This window comes from Amblyomma americanum, chromosome 5, assembly GCF_052857255.1.
Source record: "Amblyomma americanum isolate KBUSLIRL-KWMA chromosome 5, ASM5285725v1, whole genome shotgun sequence".
In the NCBI taxonomy this organism is placed as follows: Eukaryota; Metazoa; Arthropoda; class Arachnida; order Ixodida; family Ixodidae; genus Amblyomma; species Amblyomma americanum.
The window spans coordinates 173,710,331-173,736,356 of NC_135501.1; the positions used below are offsets into that span (position 1 = coordinate 173,710,331).

The following is a 26,026-nucleotide window of genomic DNA, read 5'->3' on the forward strand; positions in this document are numbered from 1 at the left end:
GATATCCTTGATGATCCTTAGTCATCTCTATGATTGCTTGAGGTAACTGGAGTTTCTGGAACAAATTCTGGGAATAGCGGCACTATAGTGCCCAGAAGGTCCTTCTAGAAACCTTGTAGGCACTATAGCGGTACTTTTCCATATCGGAGTTGATGGCCATCGTCATCATTGGCGAAGAACAACATAAACATAACTAAACATATCGCGGGTTACGCGGGCCGCATCGGCATCGCCAAAGGCTGATTGCATATGGCGGAAAGGTTTTGATTGTCGTTGTGCCGGTCATATGGGTTTAGTGGACTACGCCGCGTTTCGGAGTCCTGATCATGTCATGGAATAGGCAAATCACTGACTGTTTCAAGATGAAGAAGCCGAGAAGTTCACCGCCTAAAGAAGCGTCGAGCACGTTGGCGACACCCAAGCGCCGTTTAGGAAAACCAAAGTCAACTCCCCACAAACTTCGCTCAACGCCGAATGGTAGGACATTAAAGTGCTGCACCTAAAGAAGAATAGGGGGAAAAATGCCTACATTCGTGTATTTACAATTGCATGTCTGCCTTCAGGTTGCAACGAAAGCAGTCCGCAGAACTGCCACGAGCAAACGTACGACAATGCACCAGTCGATCTCGACAACTTTACCGTCGAAGAATTCCTCTGCTCACAAGATGTCGTTAACAGCGATGTCACCTGGGACTGCAGCTCACCGCGTAACAGGCTGGTTGCAGGTATTAAATAAGGCGTGGTTTCGCACCTCTCTATCAAATTCTTGTATGCAGAAGTGACACTAAAGTCTCCAAAAGTCATCAAGGGATCAAGTGACGGCGTTTTGTTTCTGAATTTGCAGCTAGGTCTCCTGGTAGATCAGACGTACAGAGCTTGGTCAAGCTGTTCCGCTCAAAGGTAAGTTCATTTAAAGTGTTGGCGTCGAACAGCAGCCTCATATTCAGGTTAAACGCTTTGCTTTTTGTTTATTTCGCTTGCGATTGTCTCTGATAATGATGTTTTGCTGCGCTTTGCACGTCTCAATCGTACCAGCAAGACTGAATAGCGTTTTCATTGAGACCTTCAATATATGTACCGACTTTCAGCCCCAAGAAACCAAGCCGACAACGTCAGCGCTGAGCATCATTAGTCCAAACTTTGTCACGGCTTCGACCCTTGGCCATGTTCGGACTCCAAGGTGAATTTGAATCACTCCATGACTTTGGGAACTTTCGTTTGCATTTTTGCGGTATCCAATGCCTTCGAAGAGAAATTCATGACAGGTGACATTGTGCGCTAGTTGTGGGAGGCTTACTTTTGAGGGCACCTTTTTTTTTTAAAGATAGATTTTGGACATTTTGTGTCCGGAGATGCTTAATACTTCTGGACATATCAGCTATTTACGGTCCGTGATTTCATTGGCTGCCTCAAGAGGAACTGTTGATTTGTCCAAGGAACGCAGTCTTTTTGTTCAGGTTAGCATATTTGTGTGCACTGTTTATTCTTTCGAACTATAGGAGGTATTCACTGAGGCCGCGCTACCAGACGGCGCGAGCGTCGCCGCGGCAAACGCGCCATGTTTGTGGTCGTTTCACGAAAGCTCGCGCAGTGTCACGGTACGCCGTGAAGTACCCGGCCTGTATTGTTAGTGATCTGTAACATCTTTGCACGTTGTTAAATGCGCCAACGTCCACTTTTCTTTGTGGAACGCTTATTGTGCATCAAGTTTGCAGCAGAATTCTGTGCCGTAATTTAACCGAGCTGTGTGCCGCAACTCGGCAGCAAAACTGGCCGGCTGCATTGCACGCAAGAATGTACACGACTTGCCGCTTTTAATATCAGTTCATAGCTGTCAGCTACTCATGCAGGACACATGGTGGATAACACAGCACATGATTGATTACCGATATTCCTAAACGGACGCTGCAGAAACTCATATTTCCAGCGGCTGTAGTCCGCGAACTGCCGAAGCCTCATTGTTTCAGCAAAAACGCATATTGCGTCATAGCTGCTTTATTTACGCGATAAAATGGTCGAGCAAATACTGTCATGCACTCGCAGCACGAATGTCAGACATAACAAGAATGTTTTGCAGGTTTTATTGTAGAAACGTAGCGTTGCTTCCAGTGCACAAGACCTGGAATCTGTAGGCCGGTTCGCAGCAACGCGATGTGCAGCGATTCCGCTACATTCAGTAGTAACACGTCACTTTCAGCAGACAGAGATGACTAGTTACGCTAGCTAAACGAACAAACACTTTTAACTACTCACCTAGGTGAAAAACGGCACTTCGGCCGTCGGCACCCTCAGCACGGATGTGGGGCTTGGGTCGACCGCTTGTCAAGCAATTGCACACTCTTATAGATTTGCATGCTTTAATTCCTCGACCTGTCGGCAAAATTACGCCGTGCACAAGGCGGACCTTAATATGGGTGAATTCAATGCACGGCAGCCGTCTTGTAGTACGTCGCACACCACGCCGGCACCTGCACATTCCTACGCGTCGACGTTTTCACAAAGTGTAACATTTTCAGCGTGCCCGCTCTTTTCTGCTTCGCGCAGTTCACGGCGTATCCACTCAGTCACACGGTGTTACCGGTCGGACAGAAATGATTTGCGCGAGACGCTAAATACACTCACATTTCACACATCACAAGCGAGGTAAGTGCTGCGGCTGCCGCGCGCGCGACCACCAACATGGCGAATGCCGCGCCGGCCACTAGCGCCCCTTGCGGATGACGTCACGTGAATACCTCCTATAGGTGTGGCATCTCTTCTTATTTTTTTTTGTATGCGTTGCATTCTGTCAGCTGAATAGCAGAATAAGAACATGCTTTATGGTTGCAATATCCTTTGTTGGAACTGGTAGTTTTTCTTTTTTGAGTGAACCATTCTTTGGAAGCATTGCAAAGTTTTTTCAGCTGCTGAGACATCATGGGGGAACCACAAATTATCCCTCTCTTATTTTTGCAGGTAAATTCTGCCAAAAAGAAAGCTGAGGAACTGCCTGTTACTGGTGCCTCGTGTATTCCTGTCGTGTAAATTCTGGGAAGGCAGTTTGATATGGGCGATGAGTGGACAATGAAGGGAGCTGTAATGGAGTGCTCCAAGATTGATTTTGACCACCTAGGGTTCTTGAGCATGCACTAACACCACACAGCACACGGGCCTTCTCGCATCTTTATTTTTGACTTCATTGAAACCCAGCCACCTTGTGCTCGCCAGGCAGACTCTGAAGCCACTCGGCCACCGTGGTGGGTCTTGCAGGAAGAAGAAAGGTGGTGCAAGGAAGGGAACGAGCGCAACCAGCAGCAGTGCACAGGCAGTCATGGCCCAGATGCAGGAACTGTGGGACATAGTGCAGCAGTCCAAGCAGAATGGCTTCTTACCGGCAGTGGCTGAGAGGAGCGCTCCTCTGGACACTCGAGGTCGGGCTGGCTACTCCTGCATTTCCTTTTCCTCCTTTCTTTCTGTTTTTCTTCATTCGTGCCTTGTTTACATCAACTTTTTTCTTTCATACCTTCCTTCCTCCTTTCCTTCGTTCTTTACTTACTTTGAATGGTGACGATGGAAGAGGCTCTGCATTTGAACTGATAGGTGTGTGCTGCTTTTGACAGTGTGAAGTTGATGATTCTTGACCAGGCTGCTTTGTATATGCTGTGCCATAGTTGGCTTTCAAGGTATAGAACAAGATTTTTGTTAAGTTTCTGTTTTAAAACCAACATTTTTTTTTTCTATTGTGAATATCCTTCAAGTTGGAACCAGGTTGCTCTCAGCAATTTAGATATGTTCGAAAATGTGATGCAGCTGTAATTTGGCAGCTTCGTGATTGATTTGTTTACAGGTAGTGGTTTATAGATGTCCCTAAATATTTTTTTTTTAGGCGGTTTATATTTACTATGTCTGGACTGCCATGCAAGGGTGTCACTTATATTTTGCAAATGTCACTTTTGTTCTTTTGTTTGTCTCATAATGCAGCAACCAAAATGTTGATGAACCATCTTGTTGTGTGGTGTTGAAAACAATACGCCTGCTGATATATTTTGGCAGTATGCACAGGGAAAAAAGTTTTTTTTTTGGAAGAGGTAATTTTTTTTTTGTAAGTTGCACTAATAAGAAAGGATTTTTCCACTACCCATGCTTCTAGTTCAGTGTAGCGGGGAGCATCGAAAAGTCAGCTGGAGAGATGAGATTAGTGGATAAAGTGGCCATGATGTGTTGCAGGACAGTGATATTTGGAGAACACTGAGAGGGTCCTTTTTGCCAGTGTACATGATGTGGCTGATGATGATAATGACGATATTAGTGATGGTACTACTGGTTGTGCGATTCCTCCTCCATATTTGAATGCAGATATTTGCACCCGTATGATTCAGCTGCATTTTATAGGTGATCTGTGAGGAGTGTGGCAACACGAGAGCATATGTTAGCCTACCGACTTTCACCTCTTTTCATTTTTTTGGTGCGCAACTCTGAAATGAACCGAAAAAAATTTTTTGTATGTAAGTGCAGTTAGTCAGTGCTTATGTTGTCTCTTTCTCTTGCCCTTTTCACATTGCAGATGCTGCAAGCAGCGATATACTGTAAGTGCGATTTCTTATACGTCTGCAAACAAAGCATTATGCTGTGAATTAGTTCCGCACTTTTTGTGCACAGGCTAGTAGCTGGTGTATTGTACTTTTTATTATTATTCATTAAACCAGACAGTTCAGTCCTATGCAAATCCAGTATTTTAGCTGTATTTACCATTGTGGATATGCCATACGAGAACTTATGAAGTGTGCAAGCGTTGTTGCTTAAAACTAAACAAGTCATTATCGCCCTGTTTCTTCTTATGTACTTATTCTTAATCACGACACAATCTAGAAATAGTTTTTGACACATTGCATCTTCAGTGATGACTCCACTGCCAGTGATGTGGAAGAAGACATCGCATCCCAGAAAGGTGGCACCAGCATCACTGCGGAGGTCGTTGTGCCGGTTGAGGAGTCGACGGCTGACGATGAGGATTACGACACGTGGCTGACGGGGGACGAAAGCATTCTGGCTGCTGCAACGCAAGACATCGAGCTTCCCTTATCCGCAAGGTAGTCTGTGAAGCGAGATGTAAGATAGTGGGTGGTATACATGTCTCAAGGGCAGGTGCTACTGTGCGGAGTGCTGTTGTTCAAACATGTGGTGACATGTGCTGAGCTGACATTGTCTGGCACTCCTTGGTTTGTCTCCCATGTTGGCTCTTTTAATTAAGGGTGGTGCGTTTTTGTGCTGCTTGAAAGGTTTGCTTGAGTGGCTAATGGCCATGACAACAGTGCCAGTGCGGATGGGATTTTGGAGGAATATTGCAGTGTGCCTACAGACAAAGGCAAACTTGTTGAAATCACAGTGGATTTTACACAAGGTCCTGTGTAATGCTATGTAAACAGTGCGAAAGTGAATTTGGTTTGTAGAGCTGGATGAATGCTCAATCCTTGAAATATTCTTACAGTGTGTTTGCAGCCCATGCCGTGAACACACTTGAACAGTAATTGGCTTCACACAGTTGGAAATCGATTGAACTTTGTAGAAACTGTGGAGCAGAACTTTTAGCATTACAATTGCTCTACATCATGGCCAGTGAATATTGTAATGACAACAGAAGAGTTTCTTTTTTTTTTTTGAGATTCATTGGATTGCCTTGTGTGGAACCAGTACGACTGACACACATCTTGAGATGGGAAACTGATGCGGGCTCTTTGTGAGGCTAACAGCAAGTTGGCAACGGCAGCAGTACCCGTTTCATTGTTACTGTGCCTCGTGTACTGTGCTACAGCTGTTCCTTATTCAGGACTCGTGAGAATGCCTGGCGCCACATGCTAGTACAGTGTATTGTCAATTTCTTGTTTTCCACAATAACAGAGGGTGGGAAAAGTGGTGGCCGAAAGCAGTTCATACTTCTTGCTTGAGAGTGTGCCTGTTATCTCTGGGCACTTTCTTCTGGCCAAATAGCCCAGCACGACATCGTTTAGTTTTTAAATTTGCTTCTATTAAATCTTTAAGATATCAGAATATGGAAAACAATGCATTCATATTTGAAATTTCAGAACAGTTCATCTTGTGCCGCTTTTCACCTGTGTGACATTCGTGCTTTCAGTACAGTTTATAGGGTAAGCTCATTTTCATCAAGCAGGTAACATGCTCCAGGGGATATTAGAAGGAAAATTTGTTTTGGTAATGGCTTGAAGGGTGGTTTCACTTGGCAGGCAGTGTGCTAACATCTTGAATTTCAGGTTTAGTTTTCTGCACCCGGCGTTTTTCAGGAAACCTTTCAAGACACCGACACGTTCAAGCAAAGCGCAATCATCGCCAGACACCACCTGCGACGTGCCAGCGGCTTCGAGCACCAGTACAGTGCCATTGCGCAAAACGCCAACCATGTCATCTCCTCGGCAGCGTCAAGATGGCCGTTGCACACCAAACAGGCTGATGAGTGCCACTCGCAAGTCGCCGCGGCTATCGATGATGTTACTCAACAAGACGCCATCACCACTACATCCTGCTCCGGTGAGGGCCGAGAAGCCTACACCGGCAGTGGAGGTAATACTTTTCGCTTGCGCCGACTCACTTTAACATCTTCGTTGATAATGAAGGCTTGGCTGACCACTGCTGTCTTTCTGTTAATAATAGATGGTGGTAGTGCAAGCAGTTGCATTTACTTTCTTTTAATTTTTATTATTTATAAAGGAGTCTTGCTCACCATGTAGTGAGCGTAGTAATCATAGAGCATCTGAGCCTATTGGCTAAACTACTGCAGCTCACCATGTAGTAAATTCACCTTCGTGGCCAGGAATAAATTTAAGTGACAAGGAACCAGCCACTCGCTTACTTGCTTTTAGGCACAGTTGATAGTTACTTGGGGTGACGTGAAGTGCAGTAAAACCCCTTTGATATGTTTAAAAGGAATTGCTGAAAAAAATGTATTATCCGAGAAAACTTACGATCCAAACGTCCTAATTTTGAAAAATATGACCATTGAATGAGGTACAAAGACATTTATTGGGAATTTGACTTCAGAAAAATGTTGATTTGCATTTTTTGGAACAAGATCTGAACAGATCCTTTTCTAGTGCTTGCAGAATTCAGTTTGTGTTTGTGCTGTCTTAATCGCGGAGAGTACTTGCAGATATCAGTTTGTGTTTGCGCTTTCTTAATTGCAGAAGGAACTTCATGACACATCCGGTCCGTCAACAGCAGTGACGGAAGTAGCCAAAATTTCTTTCTAGTAATTTTCGAATGCTACGCACCCTTGCACATAAGTACTGCGGGGACGCCACCGCGGCGGCTGACTGTCGCAGTGTTTCTGCTTTTTAAGATGCGTTCTGTAGACCTGGCTCACTCGTATCTAAGCGCGTCGCTGTAGTTCATAGCTGCTTTGTCCTCTTGCGCTTATGCACCGCAAAAAAACCTAAGCGTTTCTCCTCTTCATGTCGCGTCCCTGCAGAAATGCCTCTCTTTAATGCTTGTGCGGTGTTCTTTTGTTGTTGTTATTGGTGGTGGTGGTTGCTGTGGTGGTCGTGGTGGTGGTGCTTCGCTTCTTTACACCTAGGCAATGCAAAGAAGCCATCTTAGCAGTTTACGGGCACTGCATTCCAGCTCTTAATAGAGAGTTTTAGTTTCACGTACGTAGAGGCTTCACGTACGTAGAGCTCTTACGGGTGACCAGTGCGCATGCGCAGAACGCAAAGGGTATGCGCGAGTCTCATGTACGTACGTGAGATTCGGATTTTTACGTTGCGGTCTTTGCGTTGCTTGCATACGTAGCGTTGACAAACATGGCGGCGCCCTGCCCGCCGCTTCACGGCGATAACAGCTTCGTCGCTAATCTCTCGAGGCGATATCGTGTTCTAAACTGTTGTATTCGCCTTCGATTCGCCCATTCTAACCCTCGCATAAGGTTTCAAGTGACAAATAGCTTTTGTTTTTCAGACAGAAGGGCGATTTTTCAGCTGTTAAGCCTGACGAAGTAGCGTTGGTCGTCGTCATAGCAACCGTCTCGCTATGAATGGCTTGGCTTAAAGACTTGTCTTGGATGATTTAGGCTACAACCAGTGTCTATGTTTTTTAGTAGATGGCGCTAGGCGTAATGCGCGGCGTGTTTCGCGTACGTGTAACTATAAGGGTTTCAAACCACCTGCGTGCAGGCTACGTAGACTTCTCACGTTTGCGTACGTGAACCCTCTACGTACGTGAAACTAAAACACTCTAATGTCGCGTGCCCTCACGTTTGGCCCACTTGTATGTTTGAGCATGTGTGTAAATAAACATTATTTACGATCACAATTTGTCCAAATTTTGAATGTAGTAGCCAGGAAATGTGTTATCCGAGAACGTATTAACCAGGAGAAATATAGTGAAACTCTATGGGAATATTTCAATGTCCGTGATTTTGAGCATACGAACTGGGAAATCATTGGACTTGAAGGTTGTTTATGCTTGCCTTTAACAATAGAATACGATAGCACTATCCTGTGAAAACGAAAATGTATTTGTCACTGGACTACTCTTGCACACTTGCGCCATCATCTTCACTAGCGCTGCCGTTGTGATCGCTGCTGCGGTCCCACAGCTCGTCGTTCTAACATCGTCGTGCAGTGAAATCCCGCACTTCGCAAAAAGCCACATGACGACATCATGTGGAACAGCTGAAAATTTTGCCTCGCTGCAGCTGCCACACCTGTATTGCCTGTTGCAAACGTCGAACTTGCGGCCCAGCGCGCAGTTGTTCGTTTCTTCGGTGCAAAGAATGACAGCCATCTCGAATGTAGCCGTGAACGAGCGCCGGTCACTTACTGGACCCGGAGCACAAATGACGAAGCGCTACATTAAAAGCTTGCTAAATGCGGCCGGCAGTAGTCAAATGCGTGAGAGCCAAAGAGAAACTAAGTGTGAGCGGCGTCGGCTCTTCTGTCGGCTAGCGACACTCCCCGGTGCCGCTCCAGTTCCGAGTGGGGGTGCCGCTATGATTGGAACACCGGCCCTTCCATCAACTGTCAACACTCCCTTGAGTGCCGAGTGCGCAGTTGAAATTAAACAAAAAAAAACTTGGATGGCGCCTATTAAGAGTAGAACGTGATTGCGTTATCGGGCCGCCGCCGTTTATCAGCAGACGCAATCTGGGGCCACGTGTGGGGAGTGCGCTGGTGCAGTTTGCTGCTTGTCGACAGCCACCATCGGCCGCCTCGCGCAGGGTGGGGATGTCGGTTTTGCCCGTTGACATAGCAGTTGCTCAAGGCCAGCACCAAGAGCAATGCGACGGACCCGTGCAGCAAAAATGCAACCACGCTGTAGCATGCCTGATATCTCGTTTCTCTTGCCTTTACTTATGGTGCGTTGGTTTGGTTTCGATTTTAAGTAGACCCCCCCCACTTCGGATTTTCAAATTTTGAAAAATAGCTCGACTTACAATCGTGTAAATACGTAGTTCACTGCCTCCATTTCCCAGAGACATGAACTATGCTAGTTGTACATTGTAGCTGAAAGTAGACAGGTAAAATATTTTGTTTTGTTTGTAACCACTGTTCGCGATTCATTCCGGTCTGATGCACATAGTAGGGAAAAGCTTATGTGTGTATATTGCTTGAAGTTTACTGCGCATTTTTAATTTTCTCAGTATTTGTGTGCATTTTATTCTTTCATGTTGACATTTACTAGATGCTTTGCTTCAGTTTCCTTCATTCTTAGCCATTTTTCTTCGCTCACATGGCCCTGAAACTTATCTTGAAGAATCATTGCTAAGTGCTTCTTTGCTTATAGCACTAGTAACTTTTGGTTGTTTTCTCGGAAGTACTTTCGTACTTTAAAACTATTGTGTTGTGCATTTTGTAGACTTAGTGTGACAAACCTAGAGCCAGATTGTGTTTATACCCTTTTTACTTCTTGTTCTCCTATCTGCAGGGTAACCACCAACTACACTATAGACCAGATTCAGTAAGAAGAGTATGCACTAGTATACTCCACATCACAGTATACTTGGGCTATCATAGCCACTCACAACTTGAGAGCCAAATTTTGTTATTGCCCTTGTGTTATACTTCGCAGTCATTAATGTACTTTGGTGCATTTCATGTGAGATCAAAGTGCATGGGAGTAAAAAAAGATTTCTTTGAGTTCTGACTTCCCAATCTTTCATTGTGAAAAAGATTTGGTGTAAGCTGGTGCAATTCTTAGTTGTTCTGGCCATGCTCCACTAGGCAGTAGTGACAGTGTTATGATGGCAGTATTCCAGAAGGCTAGCACAACGTTCTTGTGTGCACTTTGCTCTCATGGTGCACGCTGTTCCATTAATGTCAGTCTTCCATCCCTCCCTGGTGACTGTATCCATCGAACTTGTCTACCTGTTCATAAAACTTAATGCATTTTGGGTGTCATATGATCTGCTAGCTCATGCAACATTCGTTTCACTGGTCTGTAAAATATAGGTTAATTGTCTACAGTATTGGCTTGAATGCTTGCATTTGAAGTTGAAGAAACCATCGCACTTCATTTGTTTCGATCCTTTAGGCGCCACCACGACCCCTGGAAGCAAGCTCGAGGAAGTCATCGACAGAAGTTCTGTTCGAGGATGACGATGAAGATGAGTTTCTTGACCAAATCTGCAGCACCTTAGAGCAGCAGCAGCAACTGGAAGCCAAAGTTGCAGCGATCTCTGTTCCACCTCTATTCAAGGCCCCTGCAACATCTGCGGCCTCATCTTCTCTTGCTGTCGTATCAGCATTCAGGTCTTCCAGCAGTACCTCCATTACCTCCTCAAAGACCATCTCTGTGTCAGCGCCGAAAGCCGAAGTTTCTAAGGGGTCGACTGCTCTGTGTCGTCTTGCAGACTGCGCCTCAGTGAAAAAAATCGGCCTACCTAAGGAAATGAGCGGCAGCACACTAGTCTCAGTACGACCTGCAGTGTCTGATAATGCTGCGAGTTTTATTACAGCATCAAAGGGCAGCTCAATTTCAGTGGCAAAACCTGTGGCTCCATCTTCATCACATGCAGTGAATCAGAAACCTGTCACCTGTGCCCAAAACTCTCTTGCAAGGTCAGTCCAAGTGGTTCTTCAGAAATGTGCTGCACCACCTGTGAAGGCACCACCTTTGAAGGCACCACCTTTGAAGGCACCGCCTGTGAAAGCACCGCCTGTGAAGGCACCACCTGTGAAGGCACCACCTGTGAAGGCACCACCTGTGAAGACACCACCTGTGAAGGCACCAGTAGCTCAGAAGCGACCATCTCCTTCGCCGCCTCGTGTTCCAATGACGTTGAAGTTGCATCAGTATTCAAGGTCTCCATCGAGACAAACCCCTCTCAGCGCGTCACGTTCTGGAAATATGAGTGTGTATACGACGGCAAGGACTGGCGAGGCTGGCCTGGACTTTGATGACGACGACTCGGATCTGGCAACACCAGAGGTCATGTCTTGGTTGGAGGAGGTTGAATGTAAGTCTCCAACATCATTTTGTGTTTACATATTCATATGCAGGGTATAGTGTTTTTTGTTGCAGGGGAGGCGGGGATCGGAGGTAAATTTGAAAATTTTTTGTCGTAGAGCGGTGAAATTTGGCTTGCTTATTTGGAATTGCTCTGAATGATTAAGTATAAAACTGGAAGGGACACATAAGCTCCGCCTTAAGGGTATGACGCAATAGCGTAGTGGGTTAATTCTCATATATGCAGAAGGTCATTCTCTATTTACATTCGTAGATCCCTGGGAGTCCTCATACCTCTCCTGGTGCAGTGATGTAGCGGCTAAGCGATGCGCCACTGCTCTGTAATGGCAGTTGCTCCCAGTGGTGGGCCTTGTGATGTCACAAGTTCGTTCTTTGCAAAGCCACTATACCTAGGGCCGCTGCGGTGGCCCAGTGGTTATGGCGCTCGGCTGCTGACCCGAAAGACACGGGCTTGATCCCGGCCGCGATGGTCGAATTTAGGTGGAGGCAAAATTCTAGAGGCCCATGTACTGTGCAATGTCAGTGCACATTAAAGAACCCCAGGTGGTCGAAATTTTCCGAGCCCTTCCCTATAGCGTCCCTCATAGCCTGAGTCGCTTTGGGACGTTAAACCCTCATAAACTAAACAAAACCACTTTACCTTGGGCATTCTTGCTCTGCGACAGTCGGGTTGTGCACACACGCCAGAGAAATGACTCACACCAAAGAAATTAAGCACTTGTGCACACGACAATGGCAGCCACGCTAAGCAGTATCTGCTAAGCGAGATTGTCGGCTGGCGACACACAGATAGATAGATACTTGAGGCTATATCCTTTGTAGCACACTCCGTGTGTGTAGCGTTCTCAAACGACATTTGATGGCAGTCATTGGAAATGACGGCCCCCCGCCCCCCCCCTCCCCTTTCCGCGGCAAGCTGCCGGTGCTCGGCACATTAGTCTGTATATTCTAGACAGTGTAATTTTATCTCAGAAAACTTGCTGTAGCAGACATATGGGGAGGGTAGATGGCAAGTAGGAGTATGCGCAGGTTCCCAGCAGAGAACTTGGCTTCAGGGCAGAGCACATCGTAATTAAGATAAGCAGGGCAACGCTGCCTACAGTTAGATAACTCAGCATTTAATTTTATATGAATGTATCTGGCTGTGAAAAACAAAAATTTGTAAGGAAGGAATGAAGCCCGTGCATTCATGTCATGAAAATTGCTCCAAATTTTTGTCTGTAGAGAGCTGTCTAAGCTCTCACGTGGTTTAGATGCATTCCTGCAGCTGCTTTCTTTCCGATGTTTTTAGTACTTTTGCATTGTTTTTATTGTTTTTACTGCTTGGAGGTAGTGATAGCTTCACTTTTAAGGGGCTGAAACAAAGGGATGAGTGACTTGTCAGCCCACACTGTTAGTGCCTCTTCGATATCAATGCCAGCCAGATGACGTGGTTTTGGCAAATCGAGCCCTCTTGCACTGTATATGCCTACTCTGAACATGCAGCGGGGAAGAGGTTTGTAGTAGCGTTCATGACCAGCAAGTGAGCACCAAAGAACTATTACATGGTTTTCAACATTGTCACAATGTGCACTGGTTGCATGTGCTCGCAGACCCCCTTAGAGCATTTTGGGGTAGCTGTTCTGGTCTCCCAGGAGATGCCCTGGACTCAGCGTGGCAAGCTCAGCCAGAAAACAGCCATTAAGTGACAAAGTGGGGGCGGTGGTGTCCATTTATTGCCCAGTTTTCGCTGATCGCGAGCCAGAGAATGATGGGTCAGAGTCAGGTTCGCAAACAAAAACAAGCTTTACGCAGCAAAGGGACGATCCAAAAGATTTACGAAGCACTCATAAGAGCACATGCACTGTGTTCTTCAATACAATGCAGTGTAGTACGTAACAGAGGCTGCAATACGAGAGAGATCCTGCAACTAAAGTGCACTAATACATTAGCAAGACAAGCAAAAGAGAACGCAGTTTGCTCACCGGGCACTGCGACAGTCCAACAACCGAAGTGCCGCCGGGTGTCCTAAAGACTGCCGTGCGCTACCTTGCAGATCCGTTGCTAGTTGGGCGGCGTTGATCCAGGAGTCGTGCGGAGCTCTTCTTCGAAGCTTGAATTGCAGCACGCTAACCGATGATGCTAAATATCCTTTATTTGTAGGTGCCGCCGCATCTGTTTGTCACTTCGCACCAAAGCAGGTGCATGCATAATGTTAGCATCAACAGCTCAGCCTCTCTTTCCCTCTCCAGCTGAGGCACGTGTCGCCATTGGTCATGCATGGAGATGGGTTCCATTAGTTTCAAATCACTTCTTTCCGACACAGCGCCATCGCTTACAAGGGAAGTGGAGAAGGCATCGCTCAGCATGCACAAGGTTACAGGCTCTCCATGGGTAATCAGGGGTTGTTTGTCCAAGCTTCTGGATGCTTCTACGGCATGCGTGGGCAAGATTCCTTTTGCACTGCGCTGCCTTCGCAAATGTGCAGTGCAGAGTTTTGTGGAAAACATCATAAAGACTGCAGATATTGCCGTACGAATCAGTGAACAGTGTATTCACTGATACAAACTGGTGAGCCTTCATGTAAAAATATACATTAACCACAGAGCAAAATTGACAGGAGAGCCAACTCTGCTGAAAAGAGTGCATGACTAACTAGTGCTTCATGAGGGTGGAGCTTTGTGGCACATTCAATAGGTGGCGTCGTGACATCAGTGGCCCTGATGAAATGTTCCCAACTCACCCGCTGTGTCCTGGCCAAGCATTCTTGTGCTGCTTTGAAAATGTTCCTTCTGTTGCTTGCGCCAGCATTTCGTTTCGCAGTGATCACAACATGTGGTATGTCGGCTAGGAAGGGTGCTGAGAGAGAGAACAGAGGGAAACAGTGAGCTCATGACATCAGCGAAGCATTAGTGGCATGTTTCAAACGCATTGCTGCTTTTCCTATCTCTTACTCTGTGACTTCAATTGAAAAATAGTTGGGAAATTCTGTCTGCCGTTAAAAAACCAAAACAGTACACAACGCTTTCTGAACACTAAAGTCAGAGGTACTGAACTCTATATATTGGCTTAATTCCTTACCAGGGAACGTATTATTTCAGGGCACTCATTTGACAAAGTCTGGTCTATGCCACTTACCTTGCTTGTACAACATGAACTGATGGGAAAGTTGGTCATACATAATCCCTAGTGAACCAGCGCATTGGCCTCGTGTCTTTGCACTGGTCCACTAAGAATTATCTTGTTTGTGCCACCTGCAATGAAATTGCTTACAAATTTTTCACTGTATTCTACACTCATTTACTCACCATAGTCGCTTGCTTGTTTTCGTTTGTCGTAGCGCAACCTGCACCCCTGAAGAAATGCACTCCTGAAGAAATTGCCAAGAAGCGAGCAGAAGCACTTCAACGACGGCGTCTGAGGGAGCAGGCATCAAACAAGTGGAAAGGACGCCTTCGCATGTCGAAGTGAATGAACGCCATTGAACTAGCGGAGCTCCATCGTGAAAGAGTGGAGGACCATCGAGGACTACTGCCAGAATCCCCGGGTTTGTGCCCTTCACCAGAGTGCAGTTTGTGGCCCCTGTTGAAGTGCTGCTCTGACAGCGTGCAGACTTTCAACTCTCCGTGATGGTGCCTTTGACACGAACTTGGCTGATGGGACCATGCTTGCTCAGTGTCCATCGTGTGTGCAGCTTGTAGTGTGGGCAGCCCTTTCAAGAGTGCTCAGGGAAGACATTCCTCAGCTATGGGAACTGCCTTCCAGTTCTGTCTTCACGGTGCCTTTGTGTAGCATGGTTGGTCAAGCTAAACTGTTTGGCTTGTATGTGCTGAAACATCATAGATTGTGTTCAAACTGGTGAGAGCAGTGTCCTGCAGAAAGATGGAATATTCGGTCCACCTTCCTGTTCATCGAAGGTTTTAGGGATGCATTCACCTTGGCAACATTGTGCTGCTTGTTCTGAAATATTGTGCACGTTAATTCGGTTAAGCAGATGAAGGGCTGCTCTTGTGCTATGCACCGTCTCTCTAGTAGCAATCTAGGGTTGCCTATTCTCAATGGGCCACTGAAAATGTGTCTGCTCTCAACTTTCTTGAACAAGTAGAGCTGTTTATGGTCACCACTTGTCGTACTAAGCATAATCTTCTGTAAACAGGAGTAGAATATACAGCAGTGTAGTGGCAGACTGCCTGCCATATGTAAGACGCACAACTGGGAAACAGTGCAGATAACTGATACCTAGTTATTTGCACTGGAAACATGTCTTGCAGTTCTAAGACACAGTTTTGGAGACTAGCGTGAACTTACAGGTGCGAAGGGGAGTTGTGCATGTCATTAGTAGTTATCTGTGTTATGCAAGCAGCATAGATTGGTTTTTCACTTTGATGGGAAGTGTTATTTAGTGCTGAATTGCCCGTGCTGATTTGATGTCAAAATTAGTGCTTCAGTGGATTGCTGCTTGCAGTGCCTGCAAAAGAAAATGGTACTATAAGATCATGCGAAGTGTTCTGGCACGTTTTTCAAGTATGGTGTTGTTGCCGGCGCTTATTGGAGAACATGTTGCCGGTGAGTTTGTGAAAGGAAATAAACCCATGCACTGTCCCTGCTACCATGTCGTGAAAACTTGAAATTGGGCGCGCAACATGTGGCGCCATCTGCGTAACGTAACCGCAGGCTACGACGAGCCCCGCCCCAACCGTCCTTCTCGTGCCAAACGAAACTTCCGGTCTGTGTGGCTTCCGGTGATGGTAGGGCGGAGAGCGGCGAATGTCGGTGTAATCTATATGCGTCTGAATGTCTAGCTAGCGATAAGTTTTTCTGTCCCCAATAATCGTTATGGATAGCCAAGGTAAAAAAGTTATTGTTTGCGACAACGGAACGGGGGTAAGTGCTCTACACGGCGGAGCCGGTATTTTGGGTCCTAGGGCGCTCGGCGATCGCCGATGGCCCTGTGATTGTCAAGAGGCCGGTGTACTACCAACCGCTTGCTGCTGCTGCTGCCGGCCCAAGATGGTGACGGCCCGGCCCCGTTGCCTCACCCGTGTGTTTACGCTTTGCAGTTTGTCAAATGTGGTTACGCGGGATCCAATTTCCCGGCCTTCCGATTCCCGTCGCTCGTCGGGAGGCCGATTCTACGAGCCGCCCACAAGATAGGTGACATCGAAATTAAGGTGAGTCACTTGTTTCGAAACAAATGCGGACTAGTCGAACTGACTCCCAATCCGTAACTGAACGCTGTTCGCGACCGCCGTCAGTGTGGCACGAATGTTGCGAGTCCAGATGTGGGTGTCGTCCGACTGCGCATACGCGAACTGTGCATTGAAGACCGCTATCGAGTTTAGGGAGCGGTCTTTGCGGGGTAGTTTCCGGTGATGTCACTCGACTCTCTGGGGGGTTCCGATGCAGCTGCAGGGTTTCTCACTTTGGGAGCGTTAGAGTTCGGCCCGCCTAAGCTCTCGACGAGTATGTTGTTCGTTCAGTTTTATAAATAACTTCTCTCTCACGTTCACGCTGCATAGGACGCAACGACCGAGACATACGTGAGTACTGTATCGCAAGAGTCGTACGCTAGTCATCGCACCGAGATTATGTGACTTTTTCTCTCTGATAAGACGCCCGCACCTGTCTTTCCGGCACCTTGCAGCGACTGCGATGCATTCTTGTGCACTATGACGAAGGGAAAGCCGCGAGTGTCATTTCGTGTGGTATTGTGCCGATGTCTGTGTATCCGCCGACCGGCAATCGACGATGTTTGTGCTGTCATATATATAAACGCCTTCCGTAGTAGTCGCAACCGGGAGTTTGCGATAGTAGTGTGCTGCATGTTCATAAACTTGTTATACCGTGTTTGAACGAGCGAGTGCGCTAATTGGCTGCATGCAATAAGCGGGAAACGACACTTTGATGAGCAGTTTGCTGCAGCATTTGAAGCGGCGTCTCCATTTCTGCCTGACTGACTTTGAGCCTCTTACGTTGGTGTAAGGGGGAGGGCTTGGTGATCTGCATACTTTGTTATGCTTGGCTTGCTTACTGCTGGAGCCAGCGGCCCTTGACTGCACGAGTCTCCTCGTCACTGCTTGTCTCTGGTTACCTCTGGAGTTGCTTGTTTTCCTTTCATCTGCATGTGAGACAAAGGGAATGATTGCATTGCACGAAGGGTTCTTTTATTTTCTCGTGCACACTTGTAAAATGTACCATGGATTTGTGAGCATTCGAAACCAAGCGTAAACATTAGGCGGATTTTTGCAGTGAATGGGCTGTGCTCATGTTTATGAGATAAAACTGAGTCTTGTGGGGCCTTGAGTGTTGCATTTTGCATTTGTGTGCCATTCTGCATTGCTGGTACATCATCAGACGGCATGTAAACACAGACTGCGTTGGAGTTTTGTTTAGGTGAGGAGGGGGGAGTCCACAGTAACATAATTGCCTCCGTCCGTATTGTTGCTCATTTTCTTGTTTATTTGTGGGTACCTGTAATTGACGAAGCTTGGCATGCACTGCTGACCAGCTAAAATAATTTATTAGAATGTAAACGAAAAAACAACTATATGCCACTAGTGGGATCCAAACCCACGTCCACTGTATGCTACGGTTCTCTACCAACTCAGCTGTGGTGACGGCTGTCCAGCCTTTACTTTCGAGTGTACAGTGTTTTCCGCTATTTTACATGCATCATTGAATGCTTCTCACAGTTTAAGGGGTGAATTGTTTGAGCCCAAATTTTGCACAGAAATGGCATTTTGTCGGCAGTATCCTAACCCTGAATGTGTGAGTGTTTAGCGAATGTAAAGCATCTGATAATGCTATAAATGCCACTTAGAACATGATTGAACGGTGACGGCGGCAGCTGTGAGAGAACCCTCTCCAGTGCTTGCACTGTGTTATCCATCTATGCAGCCGCCATGAACTTGTAAAAGTAAACATTAGGACAACAAAAAGGACACCGAACTGGGCATTAATAAGGACGATTTTTTTTTTATGGTTTTGCTTGGCAAATCCAGAAGTTTTTCGGTTCACTCTGATTCTTTGCTTCTACTTGCATTTCACAGTGCTGGTTGGTGGCTGGCCTTAGCTGTAGAATTCGTTTAACTTGCTTGAAAACAATACCTTGCTGCACGAATTGCTCTTCACCAGCTTCTGCTTTTTACGGGTACCCTTTAAAGAAGTTGCCACGCAGTGTTGATTGGTGCAATTAAACTTGCGATTGCCTGTGTACAGTTGCTGTGGCGCGTGGACCTTGTGCTACAGCCTCTCTCTGTTGCAGGATGTGATGGTGGGTGACGAGGCGTCCAAGCTGCGCTCCATGCTGGAGGTGGAATACCCCATGGAGAACGGCATAGTCCGCAACTGGGACGACATGTGCCTGGTGTGGGACTACACGTTTGGCGAGCAGAAGCTGGCCATCGACCCACGCGAGTGCAAGGTGCTTCTCACGGAGCCGCCCATGAACCCGCTCAAGAACCGCGAGCGTATGATCGAAGTCATGTTCGAGAAGTACCAGTTTGACAGCGCCTACATCGCCATCCAGGCAGTGCTTACGCTATATGCGCAGGGTTCGTGCTTCTTTCTCAAGTACTGCTTGAAACTGCTGGTGTTCCTCGTTCCCCATCTCATTGCTGTGTCAGACTGGCCAGTTTCATTGCGTTATATCTGCGCACGATCCCAGAGTTGCCATTGCTGGAATAATAAAAGGTGTGTTGTAGTGAGTGATGTGTGTGAATCATGAGCACATTGCCGTTCCTTGCACTCTCCGGCTTTCTAGCAGTGCTTCGAGGGCAGGGAAATGATTGAAGGCAGAGATGTCGGAGTTTTTTATGCAGAAGTTACCGGAATCTTGGACATTTGTTGCGGTTCGAGGTGCTACCTCAGTGGGTTGCACTTCAAAATTTGTTCTCGGGAAAAAAAATTCGCTTTGCACAAATGGCAGAATATGTGAATGTTGTCACTAGTAGTCTTCTCTTTGTTTCTTTAATCCATTATTGAATGTAATAGGTAGTGCATTGTTAACTTATCTATTTACTATTATTAATTTTTTTTTGCAGGCCTTTACACAGGTGTGGTTGTGGACTCAGGTGATGGTGTCACCCACATCTGCCCAGTATTCGAGGGCTTTGCCCTGAATCACCTGACACGGAGACTGGACATTGCTGGCCGAGACATCACACGGTATCTCATCAAGGTACCATTTCATTCTCTCTGAAGTAACGAGTTCAGGTAGCGTACCTACTAGCTTGCACCCTGCAAGGAATCTTACGACAAACCAAAGAAAACCGTTTTTTTTTTACTTAGCCGCGATTCAGCAAGTGTGGCAGGATGCAATATAAAATGTGACAGTGTGTGGTGTGCTGTGCCTCTTTGCCACTGATAGTGTTGTGTTTTGGGTGAAGCTCGTGCTCTGTGGTGTCTGTGTATGTTATCTGCAGGCAGTGATGTAGTTTTGTCAGAGTGTCTGTTGCTCAGATAGTGCAGGAAAGTGAAGGTTTTGCTTGAGTGTGGGTCTTTTCTTTTTCTGGCAGCTGCTGTTGCTGCGTGGCTATGTGTTCAACCATTCCGCCGACTTCGAGACAGTGCGCATGATCAAGGAGAAGCTCTGCTATGTGAGCTACAACGTGGAACAGGAGCAGAAGCTCGCCCTGGAAACTACCTTCCTGGTGGAGTCGTACACAGTGAGTGTTCCGTGCATTTTTCTCCTTTTGCGGTTGTAGCGACCAGCGCTGATCTTGCTGGCGAATGGTTTCTAGCCTTTGGAATGCCTAGAGCCCCCCTTTGCTGGAGGTTTTATGCAACTACAAAGAATATGCAACCAGTTGAACAGGTTTTATGGGTTTAGCTAGAAAGCAACACAAGGAATGCTGAATTTCTGCAGTACAGTAGCGCAAGGAATACCTTTCCTTAGTTTGTGTGTGTTGTGGTTCTACACTACAACATTAAACAATTGAAATGCTGTTCTTCAAGTACCTTGAAGCATAAAAATGTCCACAAATATGCATTGTCGGCCTCTCTGGTGGGCTTAACGCTCGTTGCTCCTTTGGGCCTTGTCCAGTGGAGAGAAGTTGGAGGAGTCTTTGAAAAGCAAGAGCTTCTTTGGCGGCCTTAGTTGATACTTTCTGAGGATGCCACAGGGCCTGTAGACCTTCATTTGAAAAACCACTGGTGCATCCAGCCAGTGCTGTGCACAGTGCGAAACAGTGCTCAAGTGTACGTGCAATGGAGCGCGTGCCTTTCTGTGTGTTGTAGCTCTTTGCATTCACTGTACATGAGCAGCATCCAACTGTATCGTTGCTGCCCTGCCACAGCTGTGCTAGACAACTGTTGACACTAGTGTCATTCCATTGGTGCAGTACATCCCTCCGTTTTCGGGTAGAATACAGGTTTACGCGATTCTTGCACTCTGAGCAGGTTTCTTAAGAATGGGGTTAAACCAAGGCGAAGTCTAAAGGATAGTAGAGTTCATAGTCGGCTCTAGTTTTACTAATGAGGCATCTCCACTAAAGTACTGACCAACTGAGACTAGAGTAAAAGGCTGGGATAATATAGCGATTCCTTGCATAATTCTGTTCTTTTTTGCCCGTCATGGGCTGAGGTGCCGCCATGCCCTCGCCACTGACTGACAGGGTCTGCTAGTTGGCGTGACAGGTGATAGTAGTGGAATAGAATCAAGTGGCAAGAGTTGTTATATTATTCCAGCTCAGCATAGGTGCTCGAAAGCCTTATCGTGGTTGCAGGCCCCTCTCACTGTGCTTCACGTGCATGCAGCTTCCAGACGGCCGCACCATCAAGCTGGGCGGGGAGCGCTTCGAGGCGCCCGAGGCCCTATTCCAGCCGCACCTGATCAACGTGGAGGGGCTGGGCATCGCGGAGCTGCTCTTCCAGACGATTCAGAGCGCGGCCATGGATGTGCGGCCCAAGCTGTACAAGTACATCATCCTGTCGGGGGGCTCGACCATGTACCCGGGTCTGCCGAGCCGTCTTGAGCGCGAGATCAAGCAGCTCTACCTGGAGCGCGTGCTCCGGGGGGACACGGAGAAGCTCATGGTGCGTCTGTTTGCTTCCCCCCCCCCCTTAATTTTTCCTGCTTGTGCAAAACAGGGAAGGTGATCTGCGATGATGAGGGGTGCTCATTGATAGTGCATGGTATCCCAGGAGTCTGTTCCCTCCATTCACAACCTGAAAATGGTTGTTGAGAAGCTGTGCACAAAGTTGTTTTTGTGTATAGCTTCTGTCCTTTGTCTTGGATAGGTGCCGAGTTCATACCTAGAATAAGCTGCACCCTTGCCAGACTCTATGAAATTTTGTAGCGATAGCTACATTACGGCAGCGTTTCGAGCCTTCACCGTGGTGGTGCGCCACCACGCTGTCACGTGGTTGCTCACGTGGTGCGGAGCATCTGCCGGCGGCGCGACGCCGTGGCTGATCACGTGGTTGGTCACGTGACTAAGTTCCACTCAGCCAGCTGTAGCTATTGTGTCACTCCAGGTTTTACCAGAGCTAAACCATCGCCAATTTTTTTAGATGACAAAAGCCACTGGGTTGCATGTGCCGCTTGAGTGGCTTTCACTGAAGGCAGTAAATTGGGCTGAAAACTGGAAGAGCAGTAATTATTTTAGCGCTGCCGTGGAAGATATTTTTGTTCCTGAAAATTTAAAATGCCTTTTTTTTTTTGCTGAAGCGAGGCCAATGGGAGGATTGCTAAAAGTAGTAGCTGGTGTTTTATGTTTAGCTCTTGATTTGTTTTTTCTATTGAAAAGACAGGCGGGTGCCCATTTAGCTGTTGCATGCTGCACAGTTGTCGAAAGCGTAGCCGGGTTATTCTAGCTGCGTTGCACTCTTCCTTGCATAAATTGGCAGTTGGTGTGCATTTCTGTGTGGCTGTTTACAGTTGGGCGCACACACAAACAGGCATTCCACCCAGTGGTGCTGGAATGCTGTAGTGTCACCGGACCATTTGGTGCATGTCCAGAGCAGCCCTGTGAATGAGGAGTTCTTTCTGTTAGATTCTCGCACCTTCGTATCCACTGTGTAATAACCCTGTCACACGGGACTTCTTCTCTGTTTTTGCCGTAAAGTCGTCTTATTGCACTAAAGGAGAAAACCCGAAAAGGAGCAGCGGCGCTGCTACACGGCAAATCCAAAGGAGCTAGAACGCGGCCTCTGTGAATGCCAAAAGTCACCGCTGTGTGTGAAGCGGCGCTAGTAACATTATGAAATTAAAGCAGACGGTAGCACTTCAGCTAAGAGTGCTTTCATTTATGTTAGAAAAAGTAGCTATCACGATAATAAACGAGCGTTCTGACGGTGAGAAACGGATATTTTGAAACATTTTTTTTTTTTTCGTCGTTCTTGGTCCGACCACGGTAGGGTGCACTTTTCCGTTCGGCTCCTCGTCGTGTTCGAGAAGCGTGCTTTGTTGCTTGTGTCTTTGTGCACACAAGCAAACTCAAAACACGCACACAACAAAGAGCAAACGAAGAAAAGACAGCAAAGCGAATGCACAAGCACGTGGGTGTCGATGCGGCTGCTGAAAAGCGTTCAAGTCCTTTCTTAGCAGTGTGGATGTCTTTAGTCATAGCCTCCTCTACGGTTAAGTGCACTGTAACGCAAAATTAACCATTAAATAAGATAAATTAGATATTTTTTACAGTTTCAAGACTAAAAATTGCGTCATTTTTTTTATTCTTTGAGCTCGCTAGCTGGCGCTGCCGTCTGGGTTGCTCCTTTAAGCAACTTTAAGGTCGCTGACGGCCGCCTTTATTGCTACGGACCTTTATCGCAAAGGTCTCGACGCTTTGCCGTGTAGATGCGCGTCACGCGCCTTTGGGGCAAAGGACCTTAATTTCTAAGGCCTTACAAGTGCCCGTGTGACAGGGGTATAAGGTGTGTTGAATGCCACAACTGGGCTGCTCATGCAGTTGTGGTGCCCTAGACAATTCACGGTCGGTGCATGTAAAGACACTGTAGGAAGTTTCTAGCGTGCAGTGATCACAATAGGTCATGGCATTCCATGCGACGCAGGTTAGCCTAGGGTGTTTAGAAAAGCGTTATGTCTGTCCTTGGGAATCATCCGCATCTCTTTTTCCTGACTTCTCTTCCTTCTCTGCCCTGCGAGCAGAAGTTCAAGATCCGTATCGAGGACCCTCCCCGGCGCAAGGACATGGTCTTCATTGGAGGCTCCGTCCTGGCCGAAGTGATGAAGGACAACCCCAAGTTCTGGATGAGCCGCCAGGAATATGAGGAGAAGGGCGTGCGTGTCCTCGACAAGCTGCTGCCTGGCGCCGCCATCATGTAACCCTCTCCAACAACGCCTGGGCTCCCACAGTGCTTGCATCTGGCGACACATGCTTTGGCGTCGAGCTGCGCTGCGTCTAAGAGAGACTGCGTTGGAAGCATCGACAGCCAGCACGCACGGGCCATTTCCAGAACAGCGGAGGGGACTGTGCAATCTGTGCGCTTTGCGGAAAAGTGGCGGCTGTCTTTAAGGACTGTCATTTGCAACTTGTGCATGACAGAGCGATCTAGTATTGATGAGTTGGCAGTGACGGGGAGTCCGCGAAGATTAAGTGATTAATTGCGCACCCGCTAATGCTGGTGCAAAGGCTCGTGCAGATTCCTCTCTGCTTTTCCACTAGTTGCCAAGGTCGTTCGTGTTACACGAAGCACCAAGACCCTCATTCGTTGACAATGTGCGATCATCAAGCACTATGTCGTCTGGCATTCCTAATTGCGCAGCGAGTTTGAATGGGCTGCCTTTGGATTGACCGATGCTATGCATTGGTAAACAGGTGATGATGGTTGTGGCTTTATCATTTGGTATTTTGAGAACATCCAAATGAGAAAAAAAAGCTGTTTGCGGTTCAGATCAGTCTGGTTCTGCGCACACCTTTGTGCGCGGTCTGACTTTCCCCTGGCACCACTTGGCAAGAGTAACACTTGGTCGCCTACTTTACTAGTATACACGGATTTTTTTCTTTCATTTTATGTTTGTTTATATAAGTCGACGGTGCAATGGTGGCGATGCCACTGCCGTCGTCGTTGCACTGTAAAAATCCTGTTTCTGTATAGTATTAATTCTAAGCCTCGATTTCTTCCGTAGATGAAATTCGCTGCTTTATGTCGAGTGGCTGGAGTGGTAGCACCCTAGGTATACCGACCGGTAATTTCCTGCCACCCCACATGGTTAAGTCTCGTATCACTCGTAATTGTACATAGCGCTCGTCTGCCCCCCTTTCGAGGAACTGAATGATGCCATGGGTGTATGTAGGTAGGGTTTGGTCACATTTGCAGGCAAATGAACTTTCTGTCGATACACCTGTTCTTTTAGCACCCCCTTGCCTTCGAGCAGGGCACATTACTCCACCACTTGTATTATACTGTACAATACCCGCAACAATAACCGACTAGCGCCACACAATTCTTCCGAGTGTATGATGTTGCGGGCAGCACCTGTCCAATATAATGTCTGGTCATTTTCATTCCTTTGTCAATTTTTGGTGGACGGTTTTGCAGAGACCAGTGTGCTGCCCGAAGATCCCTGTTGTGATTCTGAGGAGAGCGTTCTTTCCCGCATATTATTTTTGACCATTTTTTTTTTTTTGCTTGGAGCACTTACGAATCATGTTTGCTCACAAGAACAATTCCGTAAGAATGTTTGCATTGTTCATTTTATTTTGTAATAAACATTCACTTCCAGGCCAGTGGTAGGTGTGACTCATTTTCTTGTCGCTCACAAACAGCAGGCAGCCTCCCAGTCAGCTTTATATTTGGAGTCTGCTTTTTTTTTGGCCTGCTTTCGGGGTCGGTGTATGGGCAGCAATATACGGTGTGGCGGGTTATGACTTTTGTAGAGTTTTTTTTAGATGTGTTCACAAAATGTGTGCGTAATTTGCATGCCCTTTTTTTGAAGCCTTAAAGGGACACTGAGGAGAAATTGAAGTTGGCTTGTATCGATAGAATAGCAGCTCCTGATCACAAAAACGCCACTCTTACTGAAAACAAAGCTCTTGTAATGTAGAAAATAGCAAGAACCAAAATACAGGTGTCGCTGCCACAGGCCAATCTCGCAAGTACAAGCGTGATGACTTCCTAGGACAAGAGGCGCCACCATGGAGGAATTTTCCTTACTTCGTGGAAGCCACGAATCTCTGAGGCTAGCAAAGGAAGGTTGTGCACCGCACCGCTAGCATCCAAAAATCATGGAGTCTCCGTTTACGCCACGTTCACGTCACTCCGTTCTGTGTCGTCATAAGAGTTCTCGAGTTTGAATCAGAGCGGCGGGAAAAACTTTCTCAACTTCGAATCCAAATTTCTTTGAAATAAATGCATCTTTCGCGCCCGGACAAGCGGCAACAAAGCCATGAAATGCCGAAGTATCAGATCTTGCTAACAAAAAAAAATGATAGAATTCTCCTCAGTGTCCCTTTAATTAAAACAAAGTGCACAAATCAATCAATACGGTATTCTATACAAACAAGGCTCAATTGTTGCTGAAACAGGGTAAACTAGTTTTAGCCCTTGCCCGCATATATTACCGGGTGCCCCATCCCAGCCAAAAGTGGGACCAACTGGATGCTTTTGAAGTTATCTCTCTTCATTGCAG

General features: G+C 46.8%; 2 protein-coding genes across 2 annotated transcripts; both read left to right on the forward strand.

Annotated features, from left to right (window-relative positions):
* Positions 1-205: 205 nt before the first annotated feature.
* Positions 206-16,040, forward strand: LOC144133052 (uncharacterized). Its single transcript, XM_077665878.1, has 10 exons — positions 206-477; positions 564-725; positions 845-900; positions 1,089-1,180; positions 3,250-3,410; positions 4,544-4,565; positions 4,878-5,069; positions 6,279-6,555; positions 10,519-11,443; positions 14,774-16,040. Exons 1-10 carry the CDS (start codon positions 327-329, stop codon positions 14,902-14,904), a joined length of 2,169 nt encoding a protein of 722 aa, XP_077522004.1. The 5' UTR covers positions 206-326; the 3' UTR covers positions 14,905-16,040.
* A 122-nt stretch (positions 16,041-16,162) lies between these two features.
* On the forward strand, positions 16,163-25,124 carry Arp2 (Actin-related protein 2). The gene is made up of 7 exons (XM_077665879.1): positions 16,163-16,317; positions 16,494-16,604; positions 18,698-18,986; positions 19,476-19,612; positions 19,950-20,099; positions 21,190-21,468; positions 23,543-25,124. Exons 1-7 carry the CDS (start codon positions 16,270-16,272, stop codon positions 23,717-23,719), a joined length of 1,191 nt encoding a protein of 396 aa, XP_077522005.1. The 5' UTR covers positions 16,163-16,269; the 3' UTR covers positions 23,720-25,124.
* The last annotated feature ends 902 nt before the right edge of the window (positions 25,125-26,026 follow it).